The following is a 20,957-nucleotide window of genomic DNA, read 5'->3' on the forward strand; positions in this document are numbered from 1 at the left end:
TGATGGGGCTCCACTTTGTGAGCAGAGATGTCCTGGAGTCAGCTGCGATGTGATGATTAAGGGCCTCTTAGAAAGAGCTAGGATATCACAGTTATCATCCCAACTATTTTAATTGAGAAGCCTACAGCAGAGGGACTCATTTTATTTTGCCGGTCTCGCAGTGGGCTGATGACTTTAAAGATCTTTAATAGGAATGAATAAAAAATAAACTCAAACCCCAAGAGTATTCCACACATTCCTCGTGCTTGTGTTGGTTGCCGCGTTCCTCTTACAGCTTAAAGATGTGCTTATGGAAGGCACAGTATGCATCCTCTTCGGGCCTTACACACGTTGCTGCCTCTATGCCTGGGCCCCTCCATACCCCTGAGTGCCTGATGTATGTTTTGCCTTTTTCATCATTTCAGTATTATTATTGTTTTTACTTCATTGAATAATTCTGTCTTTCAGCTCCTATACTTCTCCAGAATATCCATGCAGAAACATTTGCCAATGATTCTGGAAACATCAAACTTTGTTGCACGTTCAGCCACATCTGTGCAGACTCCACTATAAAATGGACTAAAGACTCCATGATTTTGGCTAAAATACAACGCAAGTAAGGAAGGCAGGTTTGCACCTCCCTCAGTGTTTGCTTTGATCTGTAATTACTATTACAAGGTGCGATTTCTGTAAACTAAAAAAAAATTGTATGTATGTCATTTTTCTGTGGGTGGTGGTGGTGGTGGTGGTGGGCCTGCACTTTCACTGACTGGAGCAACTTAAAGCTAAAAGCGGAAAGAGTAAATGTTTCCATTGTAACAGGTGTCTGTCACACTCACTGTTCTCCAACTGGGCTCAGATCTAAAGACCTTAGACTGACCAGCTTGATGAGTGGAAAAACAAGCCGTTGAGTCTGTTCAGTGAAATGAATATTCCTTCAGCACCGTGAGCCAAACAGTCATTTTCCATCCAAGCCGATGTCACTGCATCTATCAATGCGCGAAGACCACTCATCTCCTGTGCAGCCCACTGACGTCACCGAGTTGTGCAATGCACTCTTGTATCTTGGAATTGGATGGGATGGAAAGTCCTGTCACACATGGTGCTATTTTAAGAGCAGTAGAGATGGACTGGCTTTTTCTTTTACACTACCATTCAACAGTTTGCAGTCACCCACAATTTGTTTTTGATAGAAATTGCCAAGAGATAGATAGATAGATAGATAGATAGATAGATAGAGGCAATTTCTTCTTCTTCTTCTTCTTCTTCTTTCGGCTGCTCCCGTTAGGGGTCACCACAGCAGATCATCTTCTTCCATATCTTTCTGTCCTCTGCATTTTGTTCTGTTACACCCATCACCTGCATGTCCTCTCTCACCACATCCATAAACATTCGCTTAGGCCTTCCTCTTTTCCTCTTCCCTGGCAGCTCTATCCTTAGCATCCTTCTCCCAATATACCCAGCATCTCTCTTCTCTGCACATGTCCAAACCAACACGATCTCGCCTCTCTGACTTTGTCTCCCAATCGTCCAACTTGAGCTGACCCTCTAATGTACTCATTTCTAATCCTGTCCATCCTCATCACACCCAGTGCAAATCTTAGCATCTTTAACTCTGTCACCTCCAGCTCTGTCTCCTGCTTTCTGGTCATTGATTTCAAAATACAGCAAAGGCATTCCTAGTGTTTATAATTGCTCTTATTACTCGACTAATTTTTTATTTGTTACTCACATATGACTTCAAAGCCTCATTTTCAGCAGTAATTCCTTTACTGTCCTAATGGTCAGCTCCCTTAGCGTATCCTTAATTTGTCCTGTTTACATGCTAATTGGTTATTAGTGTAACCGTTGTACTTGAAATAGCACTGCTCAGACCTTTTATTCTGTTCACTTGGGTTGCAAGGTGCTGGCATTCCTTAATCTCAGTTCAGGGTTCAAAAATGGTGAGAATGAAACCATCTGAGCAAGAAACATGTCAGACTATTATTGTTTTGGCAGAATGAAGGTTATTCCATGGGACAGATTGCCAAGAAACAGAAGATTTCATACAAAGATGTCTATTATTACGTTGAGAGAAGAAGACACACTGCGTCTATCCAACACAGAAAAAGAGGAAGGATGAAGGCCACGATGGACAACTGCATAACAGGAACGTCAGAGTGTGTAGCTCTGATATTGCAGGTCCTCTTCTTCCTTAAATACACGGCAAATACCAGTGTCATCTGCAATGGAGAAAAGATAATTCCAGGATGCTGTTTTCCAGTCACCTTCTGTCCAATGTTCATTTTAACTTTTTCTTTTTATTTGCCAGTTTCAGACACTGCTTTTTCTATGAAACTCTGCCTCTAAGGTCAGCATCCCAAAATTGTCTTCTCTCTGTTGCAGATGACACTGGTATTTGCCGTTTATTTAAAGAAGAAGTCAACTGAAGACCAGTGAGGTGTTAGTTTCTCAAACTACACGCTCTCATGTCCTTCTGCTCTTATGCAGTTGTCCATTGTGATGGATGCCCAAAGAATGGAAGGATGGGGGAAGGCGGCTACTGTGGGACACTGCCTCCCCCAAGACGCTAGATGGTGACTTCCCTGCAGCATAATGGTGCCTGGGATTCCCGCAGGGCACCATGGGATCTTGAGTTTGGCTTCACAGCCCTGCTGAGTACCGTGGGTGCCACCAGGAGACGCTGCAGGAGGACCTGGGAGTTTTTACTGTCTGTATAGCCCAGAAGTACTCCAAAGTCACAGGGACAGAAGCCCTGAAGTACTTCCGGGTCAAGGACTATATAAAGGACTGCTGTGAACCCAGTAAGCAATCCGGACTCAGGAGGTGTAGGACAGAGCTTGCTGGGAGGTGTGGAGGAGAGAATTGTGATTATTATTGAGAACTGTATTTGGATGATCCGCTATGGTAACCTCTAACGGGAGCAGCCGAAAGAAGAAGAAGTGTTTGCTGAATTGCCTGTTTATTGTGGCTGGGGTGCTTTCTTCTAGGCACAATTCCTAGAAGAAAAATAATGAAATATCATCTTGGTGCTTTTAACCTGTGTCCTGTGCGTCTGTCTGTTAGGTTTAAAGGGGCAACAGTGACCTCTAGCATTCACACCATCTGGACTTTTCCCTTCTCTTTCTCTTTCAATCCTCGGTAGATCCAGTTTGCTTTCTTCTCTCACGATAGTCATAGACCCCTTTGTATGAAATCGAATGGAATAACCGTCATTCTGCCAAACAAACACAATAGACAGACATGTTTCTTGCTCAGGCTTTTTCACTGGCCCATTTTTGAACCCCAGAACTGAACTTTAGGAATCCCAACACCCAATCCTAGTGGACAGAATAACAGAGTTCAAATATGCTAATGCAAAAAACAAAGGTTTCTCTGATAACCATTTTAAAATAACTAATTAATGATAAGGTAAAAGAGATGATCATTAGGACACTGAAGGAATGGGTGCTGAAAAGGGGCTTTGTAGCCATACGTGAATAATAAATTAAAAATGAGTCCTTTCAAGCAGTAGCCATTCTACACCATAGTAAGACCTGTGACGGTGCAGGTCCTGCTCCATGCTCCCTCTTCCAGTTTCAGGAGCCTCTTGAACCCGTCACTGTCGATAATGTAACCGATAGAGCTGTCAGATGAGGACAAATCATACATGGAGCAAGGGGAAGGTGCAAAATGCAAAAATGCTTTTATTTAAAACAAAAACAAAAAGGGTTCAAATAAATAGTGCAGTGTGTCAAAACATTTTCAATAAATAAATAATCCATAAAAACATGTGAAATGAGTAGAAGTTAAAAATCACTACAAAAAAATCCTTTTAAACGAGGTTAAAATCACCAGGCTGGAAGCCATCCTTTTTAAAAACCTGGTGCCTTCTCCTTTTAACTGGCGGCTCCCCCTGCTTATCCCATATGGGACTTGTAACAGGCGAGATGCCCTATCCGCAGGTGCAGCTGACCTTCCTCTGGTCCGGTTGCCTCCTGTCCTCTGGCTACACACAGCTCCTTCGCCAGACCAAGACTTGGGTCCCCAGCGACCAGGGCGTTCACACTGGGGTTCTCCCTTCCTCCTTGACTCCCGCTGCCTTCTGTGGTGAGTCGTCCCCACTTCTGGTCACTCCAGCTCCTCTGACCTGCTCACCTGGAGTGACCGCTTCTTACTACCCCCGAGTGTCAGCCAAACACTCTTTCAAGAGGTTCTCCTTCCAACTGCCTGCCTTCACACTCACAAGCCTGGTCTTCCTGCTCACTCACTCCCGCACCGGCTCTTTTCTCCTCCCGCCTTCCTCTTCTCTCCACTAACCTCCGTTCTATATTTTCTTTCTTTTCTCCTTCGTCACCCCTCCGCGATTATTTATTTGCCACAGGGGATGGAGTGCTGTTATCTCATTAAGCTTGTGAATGTCTCATCCAGTCCATGTCTTCAAGGAAGCAAAAACGATACGTGGCCTTAACTCCAGATCTTGGTCTGTGTATTTGCAGGGCAGGAGATGAGAGCCCAGTGTCTCTGGCCATCGTTCAGGCAACAGCCAAAGACCAGGGGGTGTACCAGTGCCAGCTGAAGAACAGCTGTGGCAAGGCGTCTTCAGAGTTTAACCTGACCACAGAAGGTGCACACTCCCCTTTAGGTTCATTTAGTCTTTCATGGCCAACAAATGGCCAAATAAACCCCCTGAAATATCATCTTGTGTGTGATTCATCTTTCCTTTTTTCTCTTCTTTCAGCACTGAATAATCTCATACGTCAAAAGAACCTTGAAGGCAAGTTCCTTTTCAACTGATAACATTTTACTGTTTTAACTCCACATTCAACTAATAGATGTTTCTTTACACTTTCCAACCTTGTATTTCCGCCATGGTGATCAAACACCTTGCTAACAAAGTGAACACCAAATTGTGTTCCTAGTATTGCATAAAACAAGTTTGTTTTTTGTGTCGTCTTTATAGGAGGAGAAGAAATTACATTTGCACAGCTGATGTTTCGTGAAGATTTTCTCAATGACCAATATTTTGGAGATAATAAGCCTGGCTGTATTGTGACGGAAGAAGTGCATTTTGGGGAAGGATTACACCGGAAAGCTTTTCGGACTACTGTTATCAACGGCCTTGTGCCTGTTTTTAACCCAGGACATCCTTGTGTCTTAAAAGTGCATAACGCCATTGCATATGGCACCAAGACAAATGATGAGCTCATCCAGAAGAACTACAGGCTTGCAGTACAGGTAACTGAGACAGCCATCCATCGATTGTCTAGAGTTTATGTGATATGGTGCCTTTCAAAGAGAGCACTCAAAAGGTTTTAAAAAACAACTGGCTGATCGAAGTGTTTAAAATTATGAAGGGAATTAGTCCAGGTGATCAAGACTGTCATTTTAAAATGAGATCACCAAGAACATGGGGTCACAGTTTGTTTTTTTTTTACACAAAGAATCATAGACACATGGAATAAGTTACCAAGTAGTGTGGTAGACAGTAGGACTTAGGATCCTTCAAAACTAGACTTGATATTATTTTGGAGGAGTTAAGTGGATAGAATTAGCAAACTTTATTTGGCCGAATGGCCAGAATGGCCAAAAGTTTTTCTAGTGTTCTAATGGGAAAAGAGATAAAAATGAGGGTTAAACAAACAGCTAAGCAAACTGAAAACAAGTTCAGCCTTTTTAGGTCCACGATGTTGTGGTGTTTCACTGCAAAGCACTCCTATTCTAACACACCCCTAGACCCTGGCCACTTTTACTTCCATCAACTGACTGCTTGTAGTTGATTCACCTTTTAATTCCACATTGAATTAGTCTCTGGCCATGCGATGGCTTTAAACATATTCTGACATCACTTATGGCCTTTTATTGCTGTTAACACAACAGGGTAGATCTCTCATTAGGAGCCCTGGTCTCCCTTCACTCCTGAGACTTTCTTTAGCTAATGGAGGCTATACTTTCAGATAGCTCTTCAGTTTACAGATCATAAAGAAGAACAGCAAAGTCCCATTCATCTTTGCCAGGACTGTGTGTGACTGAGAGGTGTTACCACCTGCCTGAGGATGAACATCTTTCAGGGTGAAGGTCACCTTTGGGAATACATCTCTGTGCTATCTCACTGTGCCTGCTCTCTTATCTTTAAGCAAGTCTGAAGTGTTTTCTGTCCTTTGTAATTCTTTTCTGTGTTTGAGGGGATTGTTGTTGTTTCTTAAAATATTTCTATATTTATTAAGCTTCTGTAAAAGCGAAATTTTAATTTGGGATGAAAGTAAGTATTATCTATCTGTCTTTACCTTTACTGAATTACTCTTCACATATTCATATCTATCTGTTTACTTATCTAGCCTCTAAGTAGAAAACTGATAGCTATCATCTATTTATCTATATTCTGTATCTCTCTTTTATATAGTGCTATTTCTATCTATCTATCTATCTATCTATCTATCTATCTATCTATCTATCTATCTATCTATCTATCTATCTATCTATCTATCTTTTATATAGTGCTAATATCTATCTGCATATCTGGCTTTTATATAGTGCTTTTTCATTCCTATCTATCTACATGTAATCAATCTTTTATGCTACTCATGTCTATCTATTTATATATCTATGTTTTATATAGTGCTATTCATATCTAGCTATTTATAAACCTTTTATATAGTGCTCTTTATTTTTGCTATTATCTACCTACAGATCTGTCTTTTAAATAGTGCTATTCATATTTACCTGTATCACCATTTTTCATTTCCTTTGTTGAATTACACTCATTTAAAATTGTCAGTCAGTCAGTCAGTCAGTCATTCTCCAACCCGCTATATCCCAACACAGGGTCACGGGGGTCTGCTGGAGCCAATTCCAGCCAGCACAGGGTGCAAGGCAGGAACAAATCCTAGGCAAGGTACTAGCCCACCGCAGGTCACACACACACACACACACCAAGCACACACTGGGACAATGTAGGATTGCCATTGCACCTAACCTGCATGTCTTTGGACTGTGGGAGGATACCGGAGCACCCGGAGGAAACCCACGCAGACACGGGGAGAACATGCAAACTCCACGCAGGGAGGACCCGGGAAGTGTACCCAGGTCTTCTTACTGCAAGGCAGCAGCACTACCCACTGCGCCACTGTGCCGCCCACCATGTAAAATCGTGCTTGACTGAATTATTTCATCATGAATGCACAGTGAACTCTATTCCATGTTCTCCTCTGTTGCCACCACTTCTGACTCCCTCTGCCTTTTTCCATTGTTCCCTTTCTCTGTGATGACTCTTAGGTTTCTACTGTTTTCAACAAGCGAGGACAGCACATTTGATTTGAGCTGTGCTTTCATTTCATTTGGGTCATCTGGATGTGTAGCTCCAGTGTCAGTAAAGCACAAGGCAGCTTACTGGCCTTCATTTAATTTCAGTTTCATCATAAACTAAAGCACAGGCTCTCATATTTTGTTTTCTAGGAATGCCATGTTCAAAATACAGCAAGAGAATATATTAAAGAATACAGAACTGAAGCAACAAATACGGATTCCTTTGGTGAAGTCCCAGAGTAAGTAAAAGTGATTTTTTTTTTATTGGGCATCATCTAACTGGTTACAAATGTTGCATTTAAAATTTAAGAAGAATTACAATCTATTTTGAGAGGTAAAATAAGATATTACAAGAGATCATTTTAAAGGAATAATCCAGCCAAAAATGACATTTCTTTTATATGTTACTCACCCCACGTATTTTGTAGTGATGGCCAAGAAAAATGTTGTTTTTTATGTTTCTGTGGAGAAAGGATATTACAGAGTTTGGGACAGAACAGGAAAACCTTTAACACAGAATTGTGCTTTGGAATCGAAGTAAGGAATCAAATGCTTAAAGTTTTTCTCTTCTCTTCTGACTATGACAGATCCTTCATGAGTGGCCCTCACAGGTGACAACAATGTGAAATTAGTTTGTTATCCAAGCAGCTTTTGGCTATTTTTTTAATTTCTTCTTCATTATAATTTGGCTTCTAGTTACATCTGAAAAAGCAACAATTAAAATCCTAGAATCTTAAGAGATTGAGTTACCGTCAATCCTCACATTTTCTAACCCACTTATCCACATCAGGCTGTGTGGACCTGGGGTCTCATTTATAAAACTTAGTGTAGATTCAAATGTAAAACTATGCTTATGCCAAAAAAACAGAAAATGCGTACGACAAAAAAGAGTCAAATTCATAGTGTACACACATTTCCATGCAATTTACCCTTTACAAACCACACTCATCTTGTAAATGTGTGTACATGAACAGTAGTAGTGCTGCTGCTTTGCAGTAAGGAGACTGTGGAAGATTGTGGGTTCGCTTCCCGGTTCCTCCCTGTGTGGATAGCGCTTTGAGTACTGAGAAAAGCGCTATATAAATGTAATGAATTATTATTATTATTATTTTTAACACGCCTCAAACACCTTGAAACAACCGTATATGGACTATGCTAATGAACCTCATACATATGCAATCACGATGGCTGGGAGAGCAGACTCCCTCCTGACACACTGTCTGCACTCTGTAACTGAATCTACCTCTCCTCTGTGTTCTGGGGGTCAGGGAAAGACGTTGACCCCGGCCACCTTGCCAGAACGTTTGTCAGTCTCATCTTAGCATCACACATGACTTGCATGATCATGGAATGGCACTGCTCACAGTTAATGAAATCAGCTTCATTCTCACTAGGTGCCCTTATTGCAATATAAATTTAGTAAAGTACTCCGACTATGTGAGAAGAACCGGAAACTGCTGCAAATTGCCTTGTTATGTTAGCAAAAACGTGTTATGTTTTAAGTATGTGCACCCACACCTTGTGGGTCAGTTAATGGCTTCCAGTGCAGCAGGCATGATGGTAGAAATCTTGGCTGAGATATTCTCGACCTGTCAGCCAGTTCCCTGATAAGTGACAACAGGAAGCCAATATAAACTGACAAAAACCCAAAAAAGTTCTCTAAAAAGTTCACTTAAATAGAGCCTGTACATAACATTCATCACTTTTGAGGTATAATTTGTTTGTCATGTCAACACGCATTCTAATAATGACCCAATGATATGAATTATTATATGTGTGAATCGTTGGTTAGCTGATTTGGTTGCATTTCCCTACATTATCAAGGGTGTCATCATCTCTTAGGTTCACCGTGATGTTATTTAAGGATGTGTCAGAGTTATCATAAACATACGCATATTCTCCAGTCAGGTTTTCTTTTATAAATCCTGATATTTGCGTGGAGAGCTACATATGCACATTCCGAGAATATTTTTGTGCATACATGTTTTATTGTGGGTGGCACGGTGGCACAGTGGGTAGCGCTGCTGCCTCGCAATAAGGAAGCCTGGGTTTGCTTCCCGGGTGCTCCCTACGTGGAGTTTGCATGTTCTCCCTCTGTCTGCATGGGTTTCCTCCCACAGTCCAAAGACATGCAGGTTAGGAGGATTGGCGATCCTAAATCGTCCCTAGTGTGTGCTTGGTGTGTGTGTGTCCTGCGGTGGGTTGGCACCCTGTCCGGGATTTGTTCCTGCCTTGCTCCCTATATTAGCTGGGATTGGCTCCGGCAGACCCCTGCGTTCAGATTCAGCGGGTTGGAAAATGGACGGATGGATGGATGTTTTATTGTGTAACATTTAATACTCTTTATTGTGCATACCTTAATAAAATGTCTAAAATCTCATACACTTACCATTCTGTGATCAGGTACTTTAGCTCTTCTTCCCCACTTCCCTTCTACATCTGTAACCTCAGGTAATTAGACAGAGTAGAGAAACAGGCAGCAGTTAATTTACACATTTAATTATGTATTATTGATAAAATGTCCACAAATATTAAGGAAGCATGTTACAGTGTGAATACTGGCAAATCCTAACCCTTACAGCCTAAGCAGCAGTGCATGTTGTGCCCAAAGCGGTTCTCAGCTTATCTTCAGTCCAGCTTGCTTTGCTACCACACAGTCGTTGAATGTAGTTTTGACATACCAGTCTCAATATGGCTGCCAAGACAGAGTTGTCTTCATCATGCTCTTCTCTTCATCACCAGAGGGTGAGAGAAAAAGAGGGAAAAGGCAAGGTGACCAATTTTATGTTATTCTTACCAAAAAACCACAAACCAATGGGGCATCGTAGTACAGAATTTCTTTGATACAAAACCAATCATAAACAGCCACACTTTTGAGCAACACATTCAGGTACAACTCACCCCCCAGTAGCTTTGTTTTGTCGGTTTATGGCTGTCCTGTGGTGGATGGTATTAACTCATGTACGTAAGTACAAACACAGCCACCCTTACCAAGCTGCTCTGATGGGGAGTTGGTTAGGTAAGCAACAAAGCACTGCTGTTCTCATCAATGAAATAAAACATGCTTCCTGAAACACTATCTGATATTACATTTAATTTGTCTAGCTTACAGTCATACAAAATATTTATCAAAACACAAATGATATCCCCCTGTAGTGGGCATTATTGGAAGTGCTTTTGTAACTTATTGAGGCTTATGTGCTTTGGGATTCCCATTCCATGACATTTGGAGACTCCAAGGATCTCATAACAACCCCCTGGCCCTTCACCGGCCGCTCGAAACTACAAGGTGAACTCTTCCATGCTTGCGCGTTATTTCAAACTCCTAGGTAGTCCTCCCAACACTGTGATGCTTGAAACTCCAATGGTGACACACACCACCCAAGGGTCAGGGGATGCTGTAACCGTCTCTGGTCCCAGAACAATTGCTACAATAAAAAAACAATCGAATACACAAAAAGGTTGAAAACCACCGGTGGGGCTAATGGATACGTCACTTGCCTTTCAGCCAATGACAAAATATCCATCCATCCATCCATTATCCAACCTGCTATATCCTAACTACAGGGTCACGGGGGTCTGCTGGAGCCAATCCCAGCCAACACAGGGTGCAAGGCAGGAAACAAACCCCCGGGCAGGGCGCCAGCCCACCGCAGGTGACAAAAAATACACATTTAAAATATACAGAAATATTTTCTGTCTCACCTTAACCCACTATGAAAACATACCTGTGCAACACCGGCTACTTAGTTTTGGGATAAGACAATGTTCATTTAGCTCATTAGGATGTGCAACTGCTTCTAAATGCTCCACTGCAGGGCCATTAAAGTGCTCAAGTTGCATTGCTGTACTGTAATAAAGACAAATCAAGTGCACTTTTCTATGATTTTTTTTTCCCACACACTTAACTATTTTGGGAAGCCTGCTTTAAAAAATGTAAACAACCTAATTGTGCTTCAATCACTCAGAATATGGAACCAATGTAGGAAGTACTTTAAAGATAGAGATGCTTTCATCTGTGGCGCCTCTGCACGAGAACCACATTTGTCCACCCTCTCAAACGTAAGCAGTGTTTAATGTTTGGAAAACATTTGGGATAAAATCACTTAGAGATCTGCACATAGACAACGTCTTTGCATCCTACAAACAATTACACTCCAAATTTAACTTTCCATCAACACAATTCTTTCACTACCTCCAAATTAGAAAATTTGCTAAACAAAATCTGCCCAATTTGTCTCACCACCCAACTATTTCTATTCCAGAAGAGATATCGATCAGTCTTGAGGACTCAGACAGCATTTCTATAATATATAAAAACATTTTATGTCCCTTCCTTTCAAAGATCCCAGAATACAGTGGGAAAACGATCTCTTACTCAACATTTCACAAAAGGAGTGGAAGGTAGCCATGCAGAGAATTCACTCGAGCTCCATATGTGCAAAGCATCTTTTATCGAGCACATCTGTCTCATTTAAAATTGTCCAAAATGTTTCCAGGGCAAGATCCAACCTGTGAACGCTGCAATCAAGTTCCAGACTCACTTGGCCACATGTTTTGGGTGTGCACCAAATTAACATCATTCTGGACCAAAATGTTTAAACGCCTTTCAGACAGCCTTGGTGTCCCAATCCCACCTAATCCACTAACAGCTGTGTTTGGTGGACTCCCAGATGGGTTTAAAGTGGAGAAGGACACACAAACTGTGATTGCCTTTACTACACTATTGGCACGCAGACTTATCTTGCTCAACTGGAAGAATCTTAACTCTCCTATTCTAAGTCAGTGGGTAACTGATGTTATATACTACTGTATTTTAAACTGGAAAAAAATCAAATTCTCACTTAGAGGATCTGTGCAAATCTTTTTTTAAACCTGGCAGGACCTAATCAATAATATTTTAGAATAAGCATTTATATTGGGGGGAAATGATTTTCTCCTCTTTTTCTACTCTTAAAGTTTTACTCCGGCTGTTGGCCTTGCTCTCTTTCTCATGGGTTGGAGTTGATTTGAACTTAGTTTTGTAAACTTTGACTTGCTTGTATGGAATGTTACTTGCTTTTAATAAATTCAATAAAATGTAAATTTGAAATTAAGCTATACTATTACATGTTTGCACAGCAGTTGTCACTGGTCTCATTTCACAATTATAAATCACAAAACTCCATCTTGTCCACATTTCCTGATTGTGTGTCCATACATCTTACTAATGTGTGCTTGTCCTTATTTCATTTCAGCATCATTCCGATCTATCTAATCCATCGCCCTGCTAATAATATTCCATACGCCACTCTGGAGGAAGAACTGATTGGAGAATTTGTCAAATATTCGGTGAAGGATGGCAAGGAGCTGAATGTGATGAGAAGAGACTCAGATGCTGGCCAAAAGTGCTGCACCTTCCAACACTGGGTCTTTCAGAGGACAGGCGGCAACCTTCTCGTCACTGACATGCAGGGTATGAAATAAATATTCTTGCTCCCGGAAATATAAGCGTGCCTAATGTTGTGCAGATGGACAACCGTTAGTACAACAAACTTTTGAAAGGATAGGAGAAAGATTGAAATCAGGCACACAAACTGAAAAACACGACTAAGACTGAGTAGGATCTGAAGCTACCACAGACTATTAGACTGGAATATCATAGCATTCTAAGTTTTACTGGTACTTCTTTATTTTATTGTCATAACAGTTGAACTAAATTCCAGTTGAATGAAAACTCATTCCTCAAATTAGTGAAGCTGTCTCTTAACCTTAGGATGTGAAGTTCATGAGCCTCACAGCTTGTGGTTAAAAATTTTTGTGAACTCCCACCTCAGATGCACTATTCTAAAATAAAGATATGAGAACAATCCCACCTCTTCCCCACTGTGCATACCACAGTGGCCAAGTCAAATGATGAGTGACCTCACTGAATTCACTTCATCGCGCGTTTGGTGAAAACAGAAATTACACCAACTGAAGTCAATGTGGAAAGAGAAACTGGAATTGTTGTGAGTGGATTATAATGGTGTAGTGGTCTTTTAAGTGTTCCTGCAGATTAATGAAGTGTCTACCAACTATGCTGTACCGATTATTATCGCCAGAAATGTGATTCAGCAATCCTAACCACTATGTCATTGTGGTTCCATCAGAGAGGCCTTTATCTGTCTCTGTGTCTCGCAAGCTCCTAACACTACGCTTAACTAACACTCAAAAAGCCTGTGATGGAAGGGGTCAGCGTTATAGAGTTAGGGGGCTGTCCTTGTCACTCCCTGGTCTGCACTACATAACAAGAAGCATAACATGATTAATCCAGCAGGGAAGACACAACACACAATGAATCTATGCAGAACAGCAAAATATTTTCACAATCGCATGGTCAGACATTGTACCCTCAAATGAATATAATGTTTTTTTATTTTATTTGTTTAACACGAGAAGTGCAATTTGTCTAGAGTACTACATAATTATTAATTATTCATGCATGTGCAAAGCAGACCAGGCAGCGCTGTAAAATGTGATGTGGAGTATGATTATAGTATGCATCATGAAAGTTAAAGTCAGGCCAGGAGCACAAACCAGACAGTGACATCCCTATCCAACATAGCTGCTACAGCTATATGATGTCACACTGGCCTTGGAAAACATCATGGGGCACTGGGAAAAAAAGTTTATCTAAGCCAGGCAGACATTGAATTTTCAGGGAAAATTTGATGAATAAGATCACTGGGAAACCCATCATATTTGCTGAAAAAACACAGATCAACTCTAGTGATCACCTCACAATGATGAAAATCTCACCCTGTCTCGTGTGGACTTTCTAGTTCACCTGCAGATCCTGTGTAGCTCATTCAGTGTGACCATCACAACATGTCATATGGGGTGTAGATAATAAAATATCTACTTCTTTTTGATAATCTCATTAACATTTATATGGTACAATATGTCAGATGCTCTTTGTTTCCACATATGTTTGATTTTTGATACGTAAAACAGTAAACATGAAACATAAATGGCAAATGTCTTACAGTATGTATCAAATAGCCAACCTAAGCTGAAAATATAAGCTGTATTGGACATATGTCCTATAAAAACTTTATATATCTAGTGTGTGTGCTAAATGTGGTGACAAAACATTGGCATATTTCTACAAGGTGGGAGAACTCCAGATGCAGAGAGCCCCCTCATCAGATCAGACAAAGAAAGACACAAAATATACATACAGTGATCCCTCGCTATATCGCGCTTCGCCTTTCGCGGCTTCACTCTATCACGGATTTTATATGTAAGCATATTTAAATATATATCACAGATTTTTTGCTGGTTCGCGGATTTCTGCGGACAATGGGTCTTTTAATTTCTGGTACATGCTTCCTCAGTTGGTTTGCCCAGTTGATTTCATACAAGGGACGCTATTGGCAGATGGCTGAGAAGCTACCCAGCTTACTTTTCTCTCTCCCTCTTTCTCTCTTGCGCTGACTTTTTCTGATCCTGACGTAGGGGGATTGAGCAGGGGGGCTGTTCGCACACCTAGACGATACGGACGCTCGTCTAAAAATGCTGAAAGATTATCTTCACGTTGGCTACCTTCTGTGCAGCTGCTTCGTGAAGTGACATGCTGCACGGTGCTTCGCATACTTAAAAGCACGAAGGGCACGTATTGATTTTTTTATCTCTCTCTCTCTCTCTCTCTCTCTCTCTCTCTCTGCTCCTGACGGAGGGGGTGTGAGCTGCCGCCTTCAACAGCTTTGTGCCGCGGTGCTTCACATACTTAAAAGCCAAACAGCCCTATTGATTTGTTTGCTCCTTTGAAGAGGAAGATATGTTTGCATTCTTTTAATTGTGAGACGGAACTGTCATCTCTGTCTTGTCATGGAGCACAGTTTAAACTTTTGAAAAAGAGACAAATGTTTGTTTGCAGTGTTTGAATAACGTTCCTGTCTCTCTACAACCTCCTGTGTTTCTGCGCAAATCTGTGACCCAAGCATGACAATATAAAAATAACCATATAAACATATGGTTTCTACTTCGCGGATTTTCTTATTTCGCGGGTGGCTCTGGAACGCAACCCCCGCGATGGAGGAGGGATTACTGTATATTACTTCTAAAAATGGCAACTCAATTCCTGTAAATTTTTAAGATAAACAAAACAATTTGAAATGAATAAATCTTATTTATTTATTCAATGTGAAATGAATAAATACATTTAAATAAACCCTATGCATATTGCCATGTTGCTGCATTTAACTGTTCAGTAAACAAGCCTGTTATTGGAATGATCCTGTGGCAATGCTACCGAGAGGACTTCAAATCCCAGCAGTCAGGAGGAGTGCATAGGGGCCAGCAGGAGATTGACATGCACCTTTAAAGAATCTGGCATTCAACTAAAGATTTTAGTGGATAATTAGACAGTTCAGCGGATCCTGACAGATAGTGTTTCAGTTATATATGTCACAAAGAGTGTTTCTTCCATGTAATACTGCTCTGTTTATTCCTTACAGAGTGTGTATGCATGTATAATGCAATTTGTATGCCTAAGATATTCATATCTTAATGGATGACATTCTCATTTAATTTATTGTGCATTCTGTAGTAAGAGAGAAAGATTTCTGTGTTCATTGACATCCACGATTACCACAGAATATTTGGCTTGCTGACCATCAGCCTATTAATAAAGATGTGCTGAGACAGAAATATCAATTTGCAGTATTTGAGCAACATTAACTAAGCAAATAAAAAACTGTTTCATTATTATCATTATTATTATTATGTTAATACCACTGTAGATATCCCCTGAATTGCAACAAATTGGTCAGACACAGCTCCGTCTCTGAAAAAAACTTTGATTTGAATATTTTCTGATTTCAAATGGTAGCAGGTGGATTTTTTGGGGGGAGCCAACCTTCGTCATTGGTGGGGCACCTGAATTTTGTAATATGTCAGAACGACAGAACGTTTTAAATACTTTCTAGATGCAGGTCAAATTTTAATAAATGACTGAGTAAGAGTAGTTTAATCTTTTGTAAGGTTAGGTTAGGGCATACACATGACATTCACACTATAAGAGATCGCCATGCATAACAGTATCAGAACTTTAGGTGATCAAAGGAATGACTTTGCTAGAGAAAAGACTAATGTCTAATGTCTTTTGTATGGACCTTAGCTAGTGTTCCTGATGATCTTTCTGATAGAACCCAGTTAATTTTTGCCACTTGTTATTATCTATTCTGTCCAATTGGACAAATCATTTGTCCTGCTCAAGCATGACGCCAAGCAATAGATATAAAATCAGCCTGGTGCACTGACACAAGTCCTGAAAATTGGTAGGATGAGGGTGACTTTCACCTTTTAAGGGACCAAAGGCTTGATTAGTGTAGTGCAAGTCTGTGTCCTGAAGGAGCCATGCTCTAAAGAGATCTGTGTCACTAACCTGAGATGAAAAAACTGGTCTCACTCCGCATTCTCTCCCTCTCTCCTAAGGTGTTGGAATGAAGCTCACTGATGTTGGAATAGCAACCTGCGGCAAAGGGTGAGTCACTAGAAGGAGGAGGAGGAGGCGGCAAACTGTTGTGTGAAAGGTATATATCCTTGAAGTGTAACTCTCTTCTATTTTTCCTAAATTTGCAGGTACAAAGGATTCAAAGGGAACTGCGCCACTTCATTTATTGACCAATTTAAAGTCCTTCACCAATGCAATAAATTCTGTGAACTCATGGGGCTGAAGCCTTTACTGAGCAGCCAGCCAAAAACAAGAAAAATGGCTGCAGCAATAGTAAAAACTAAGGTGCAGCCAATGCCAAAGAATCATTTCTTCCCACCTCTCAGCAAAAATAAAGCATAATGGAGGAAGAACTAATGCTGGGAATACTCTCAGAGCTAAATGACTCTTCTGAAAAAGAAATGTTTTGCTGTATCAGCATGAAATAGGTCTTGGAGGTAACTGGCGCTTTGGTGTCATCTAACGTTGAAACAGACAGCCGTCCCAGTCATCTCATTTTTTTACTCTGTGTAGCCAGCATTGTGTTCATGACGAGGCTTTTCTGACGTTTTGCAAAGAGTTTCCTGCATGCACTAGAAAAAGAGCATCCATAAGAGGGGCTGAGGGATTTTATCGGTTTGAAATAACCGCAGTCGTCATTACTGGAACGTGAATGGAGGTTTGTTGTCAAGACACTTTTTAAAAGTGCTTTAAGCGTCTGCGAATGGACAACATATAACAATATACTGTATAAAATATGTGACAGAAATGTATCCCCCATCCTTGCACTCTTTGCTGCCATGTTGGGCTCTCATTATGTATCACAAGTGTGTTAGGGAAGTCCACAAATTATTTTTTTTTGTATTTTTCGCAGTGTTGGAATTGTTATTTTTATTTTGTGACGCCATTTTGTGGTCAGTTTTCCTTGTGGGCTCTGCCATCTTACACGTCATTTTCATGGACACAGCCATATTCTTGTTGATGATGTCCATTGCCAGTCTCCTAAATACTTGGCGTCAGAACAATTTGACATCGTCATGCTGCTACTATAAAAGATGATGGTGAACTCGGTGTCCAATTTTTGAAATGGCTAAATTAAAACAACAGTTTTGTGAGAGGAGAAAGGAAAATAATAAAGAGATTATAGTAGGAGACATTTTTGGTTAAGCTTATTCAACAAATTTTTGTTTTGACCTTTTTTGCTCAGTTACTTGTGTTACTGTAGTAATAAACATTTTTATACTGTTGTTGTTCCTGTTATGTTTTTGTGTATTTTGGGCTTTGACCTATGAGGATTCATATCTGACATTTATTTTACATTGGAATTAAGGCTATAAAAGTTCATTCCAGTAACCTCTTAGTTTTCTTTATTTACGCAATGCTGTGATGAAGGTCATGTGTCCTCAATCATTGTGCCAATGATGTGGCAGAAGTGATGCTAGAAATATGGTGGAGAGCACACTATGTGATACCCTTCAGATTGTAAAACTCTTTTTAAAAATCTTCACAGCGTTAGTCCCACCCTAGCGGTCGGATTGTATTCTGGGTAATTCGTTTTCACATTGCTGCTGACTCGTTATGCCCCCCTCGTCCGTTTGTTTTCTGGTGGTCTCGTTTGATATGATTTTAGAGTTTTGACCGCTGCTGTCCCTGACTATGCCTCACTTTTCATTTTCACCTCTTGGTCATTGTCATGCTTACCATAATCCTCGGGCATATATTTCTGTCATTATATTAATATAAAAGGAATAGTAACAAGTCCACTTGACTTACTTCAACTTGGATGTAATACTGCAGCCTTTAATAAAGTGATTGTTGTCGGATAGAGAAGTGTTTCCCCCAGGGGCACATCTTGTCTAGGAATGAGTTATTTTAGTTTTGCACCCCTGCTAAACATTGTAAGAGAACAGACAGACTACGATAAAGAGTTTGCACACCACCCTGGCGACCCTGAACAATTTGAGTTTAACAAGCAAAAAAACACACAATAATTGTTCCAGATGCAAGTTCTCAAATGAATTACCTCAAGATGGTGGATCTTCCATTCCGGCAGGAAGAGACGGGTGGGTCCAGGTGGATAGACACTGGAAGTGACATCAATGAGGGTACAACTGTTAATCTTCTGATCTGAACAGGGAAGAAGAGAAAAGGCATTAGGGCACAGCGCCAATCCTTGGAGCGGCAGGGAATTCCAATCATCCGAGCCCTTAAGCTGTCCCTTATGCTCACATGCGTGACAACACTTACATTATTCCCTCAGTCCTGCAGTAAATATAAAAGTAAAGAAATACGGTCAATCCCCAACTTTTGTGGAGTTACTGTTGCTAGAAAATGGCATGAAAGTCAAAGACTCAAATGTTAATACGTTGAACCTGTTGGAAATAGGGGGTTAGAGTCCCGTGACCACCAAAAACTGTACCCTTTCACTAGAGCTTGCTCAAAAGACACTTTTCTGCATAGAATTCTTTATAACAAAACATTATTTCTAGCAGTATCCAGTTTACCTCCATGAACTAATCCATAAAATGCAGTAAAATTGGTAACATGCAAAATATTTTTTCTAACTATTCATTCCATAGAATCCTGTGACCTTTTATGATAGCTGCTGTGCTTGGAAGTTCCTGAGACTGGCAAGGTCTCAACCCCACCTTCGACTCTGGTGGATGGAGTTACAGATTGTGAAGGACACAGAGACTTGAAATAATCAGTCAGCGTCGTCTGCTTTGGGCACCACTTAGGAATGTTAGGAGCCTCTGACTGTGGGAGCATAGCAGAGGCAAGTTGATGTTTACTGTGAAGTTGGGATCGATGATGGGATGTCTCTAGCCAGCTGGTCCACTCGTTGACATCAAACTCGTGACCAACAGTGGCTGTCGACATCCCAGCACAAACCTTTGTTTTCTCATGAATCCACATCACTGACTTTGCACACTTGGGTTGAATCCAATGGACTTGAACTATGGGGGCATAATTGCAACACAAGACTTGAGTTTTAAGCAACAAATAAGAATATATAATGAATGTTATACAATGATAGGGTGAACAAGATCGGTGAAATCCCTCGTAGGATACCAGCCCCTTGCATGCATCGTGCCTTTTTTTTTCTACTAAACATAGCCATTAAACCTGTAAATATGTGTGGTTGCCAACACAAACATTTAAGAAAGGAGTCTGGTTTATTATTAATATTGTCTTCCACTTCCAAAAATAATACTATTGAAAGGAGCCCACTAAACAGGTCTGAGTCAGATTGGGGTCACTTATGATTAGCTGTGATCTCTTCAGGAAAGCAGAACGCATTAGGTAGTGGGGGGCTTTAGGCTGTGACTCGATAAGCACCCTTGTGCCACTTGTTTTACAATCTGAAATCAGCCATTTTTTTCAAAAGTAGACCAATCAGGATAGAATGGAGTTCACAGAAATCATCGGCTAATTTGAATAACATTTCCTTACTCTCTGTTCTTGGTGATGAGTTGGCACTGCAGTGACATTTTCATAACGAAAACGAGAACTAGAACTAAAAATATTGTTTTCCGTTTTACAAGGACGAGAACTGAAATTAAGGCAAACAGAGAAACTAAAACTAAATAAAAATGAGTGAATTATGAATGAACTAAAACGAGAACGAAAATTGAGTAAAAACAAAAAAAACAGCAGTAGCATTTTCATTCAACCTGGTTCAGTTGTGCAGAGGGGTTGTTTGTACGTCGCCCCGAGCGTTCAGTTACGTTGCACTGTTTGCTATGCAGTGATCTTGTACCTTGGGCTTACTATAGTCACGTGGCGCAGCTTCCGTAAAGGACCGTTGTTTGTTTGTTGAGTACATTTAGCTCATCGAGTTGAAGTAGTAATAGCTTGTGGCTGACGATAGCAAGTTTTGCATAGATGTTTATGGGTAGAAAGCAAGAAAGTAACATGTGCAAATACTTTAATTACAGCACAGATGATAATAAAAGCAAATGTAGCCTGCGAGAAGAAGAAAAGAGTCTCGTAGGTTCAGTGCAGGACCAGCAGGATCAGTACTTAGTGGAAGTCCAGCACTTCTCTGGCACCATGACTGCACTTCATATAGTGACATGCAGTGTCACCTGTCATCATGAAAAGTAAAAAAAAAATAATAATGATAACATAAAATAAATTTGTCCACTGGTCTGTGCTATCAAGAATCAAATAATGTTGATTATTTATATACACAATATCGCTGAATTTGCGTATTTCATGTTCAAATACAGTAGAG

General features: G+C 40.6%; 1 protein-coding gene across 1 annotated transcript in view; it reads left to right on the forward strand.

The window, feature by feature from the left end:
- alpk2 (alpha-kinase 2) overlaps positions 1 to 17,967 on the forward strand; it is a 61,639-nt gene extending 43,672 nt beyond the window's left edge. The window contains exons 5-12 of the mRNA XM_028802509.2: positions 448 to 595; positions 4,458 to 4,585; positions 4,700 to 4,735; positions 4,922 to 5,196; positions 7,414 to 7,502; positions 12,501 to 12,718; positions 16,723 to 16,771; positions 16,870 to 17,967. Coding sequence (XP_028658342.2) covers positions 448 to 595; positions 4,458 to 4,585; positions 4,700 to 4,735; positions 4,922 to 5,196; positions 7,414 to 7,502; positions 12,501 to 12,718; positions 16,723 to 16,771; positions 16,870 to 17,083 — 1,157 coding nt within the window. The 3' untranslated portion in view covers positions 17,084 to 17,967. The remainder of the gene's footprint in view (positions 1 to 447; positions 596 to 4,457; positions 4,586 to 4,699; positions 4,736 to 4,921; positions 5,197 to 7,413; positions 7,503 to 12,500; positions 12,719 to 16,722; positions 16,772 to 16,869) is intronic.
- Positions 17,968 to 20,957: the final 2,990 nt, after the last annotated feature.

The sequence above is a fragment of the Erpetoichthys calabaricus genome, chromosome 5 (assembly GCF_900747795.2).
Source record: "Erpetoichthys calabaricus chromosome 5, fErpCal1.3, whole genome shotgun sequence".
Taxonomy (NCBI): domain Eukaryota; kingdom Metazoa; phylum Chordata; class Cladistia; order Polypteriformes; family Polypteridae; genus Erpetoichthys; species Erpetoichthys calabaricus.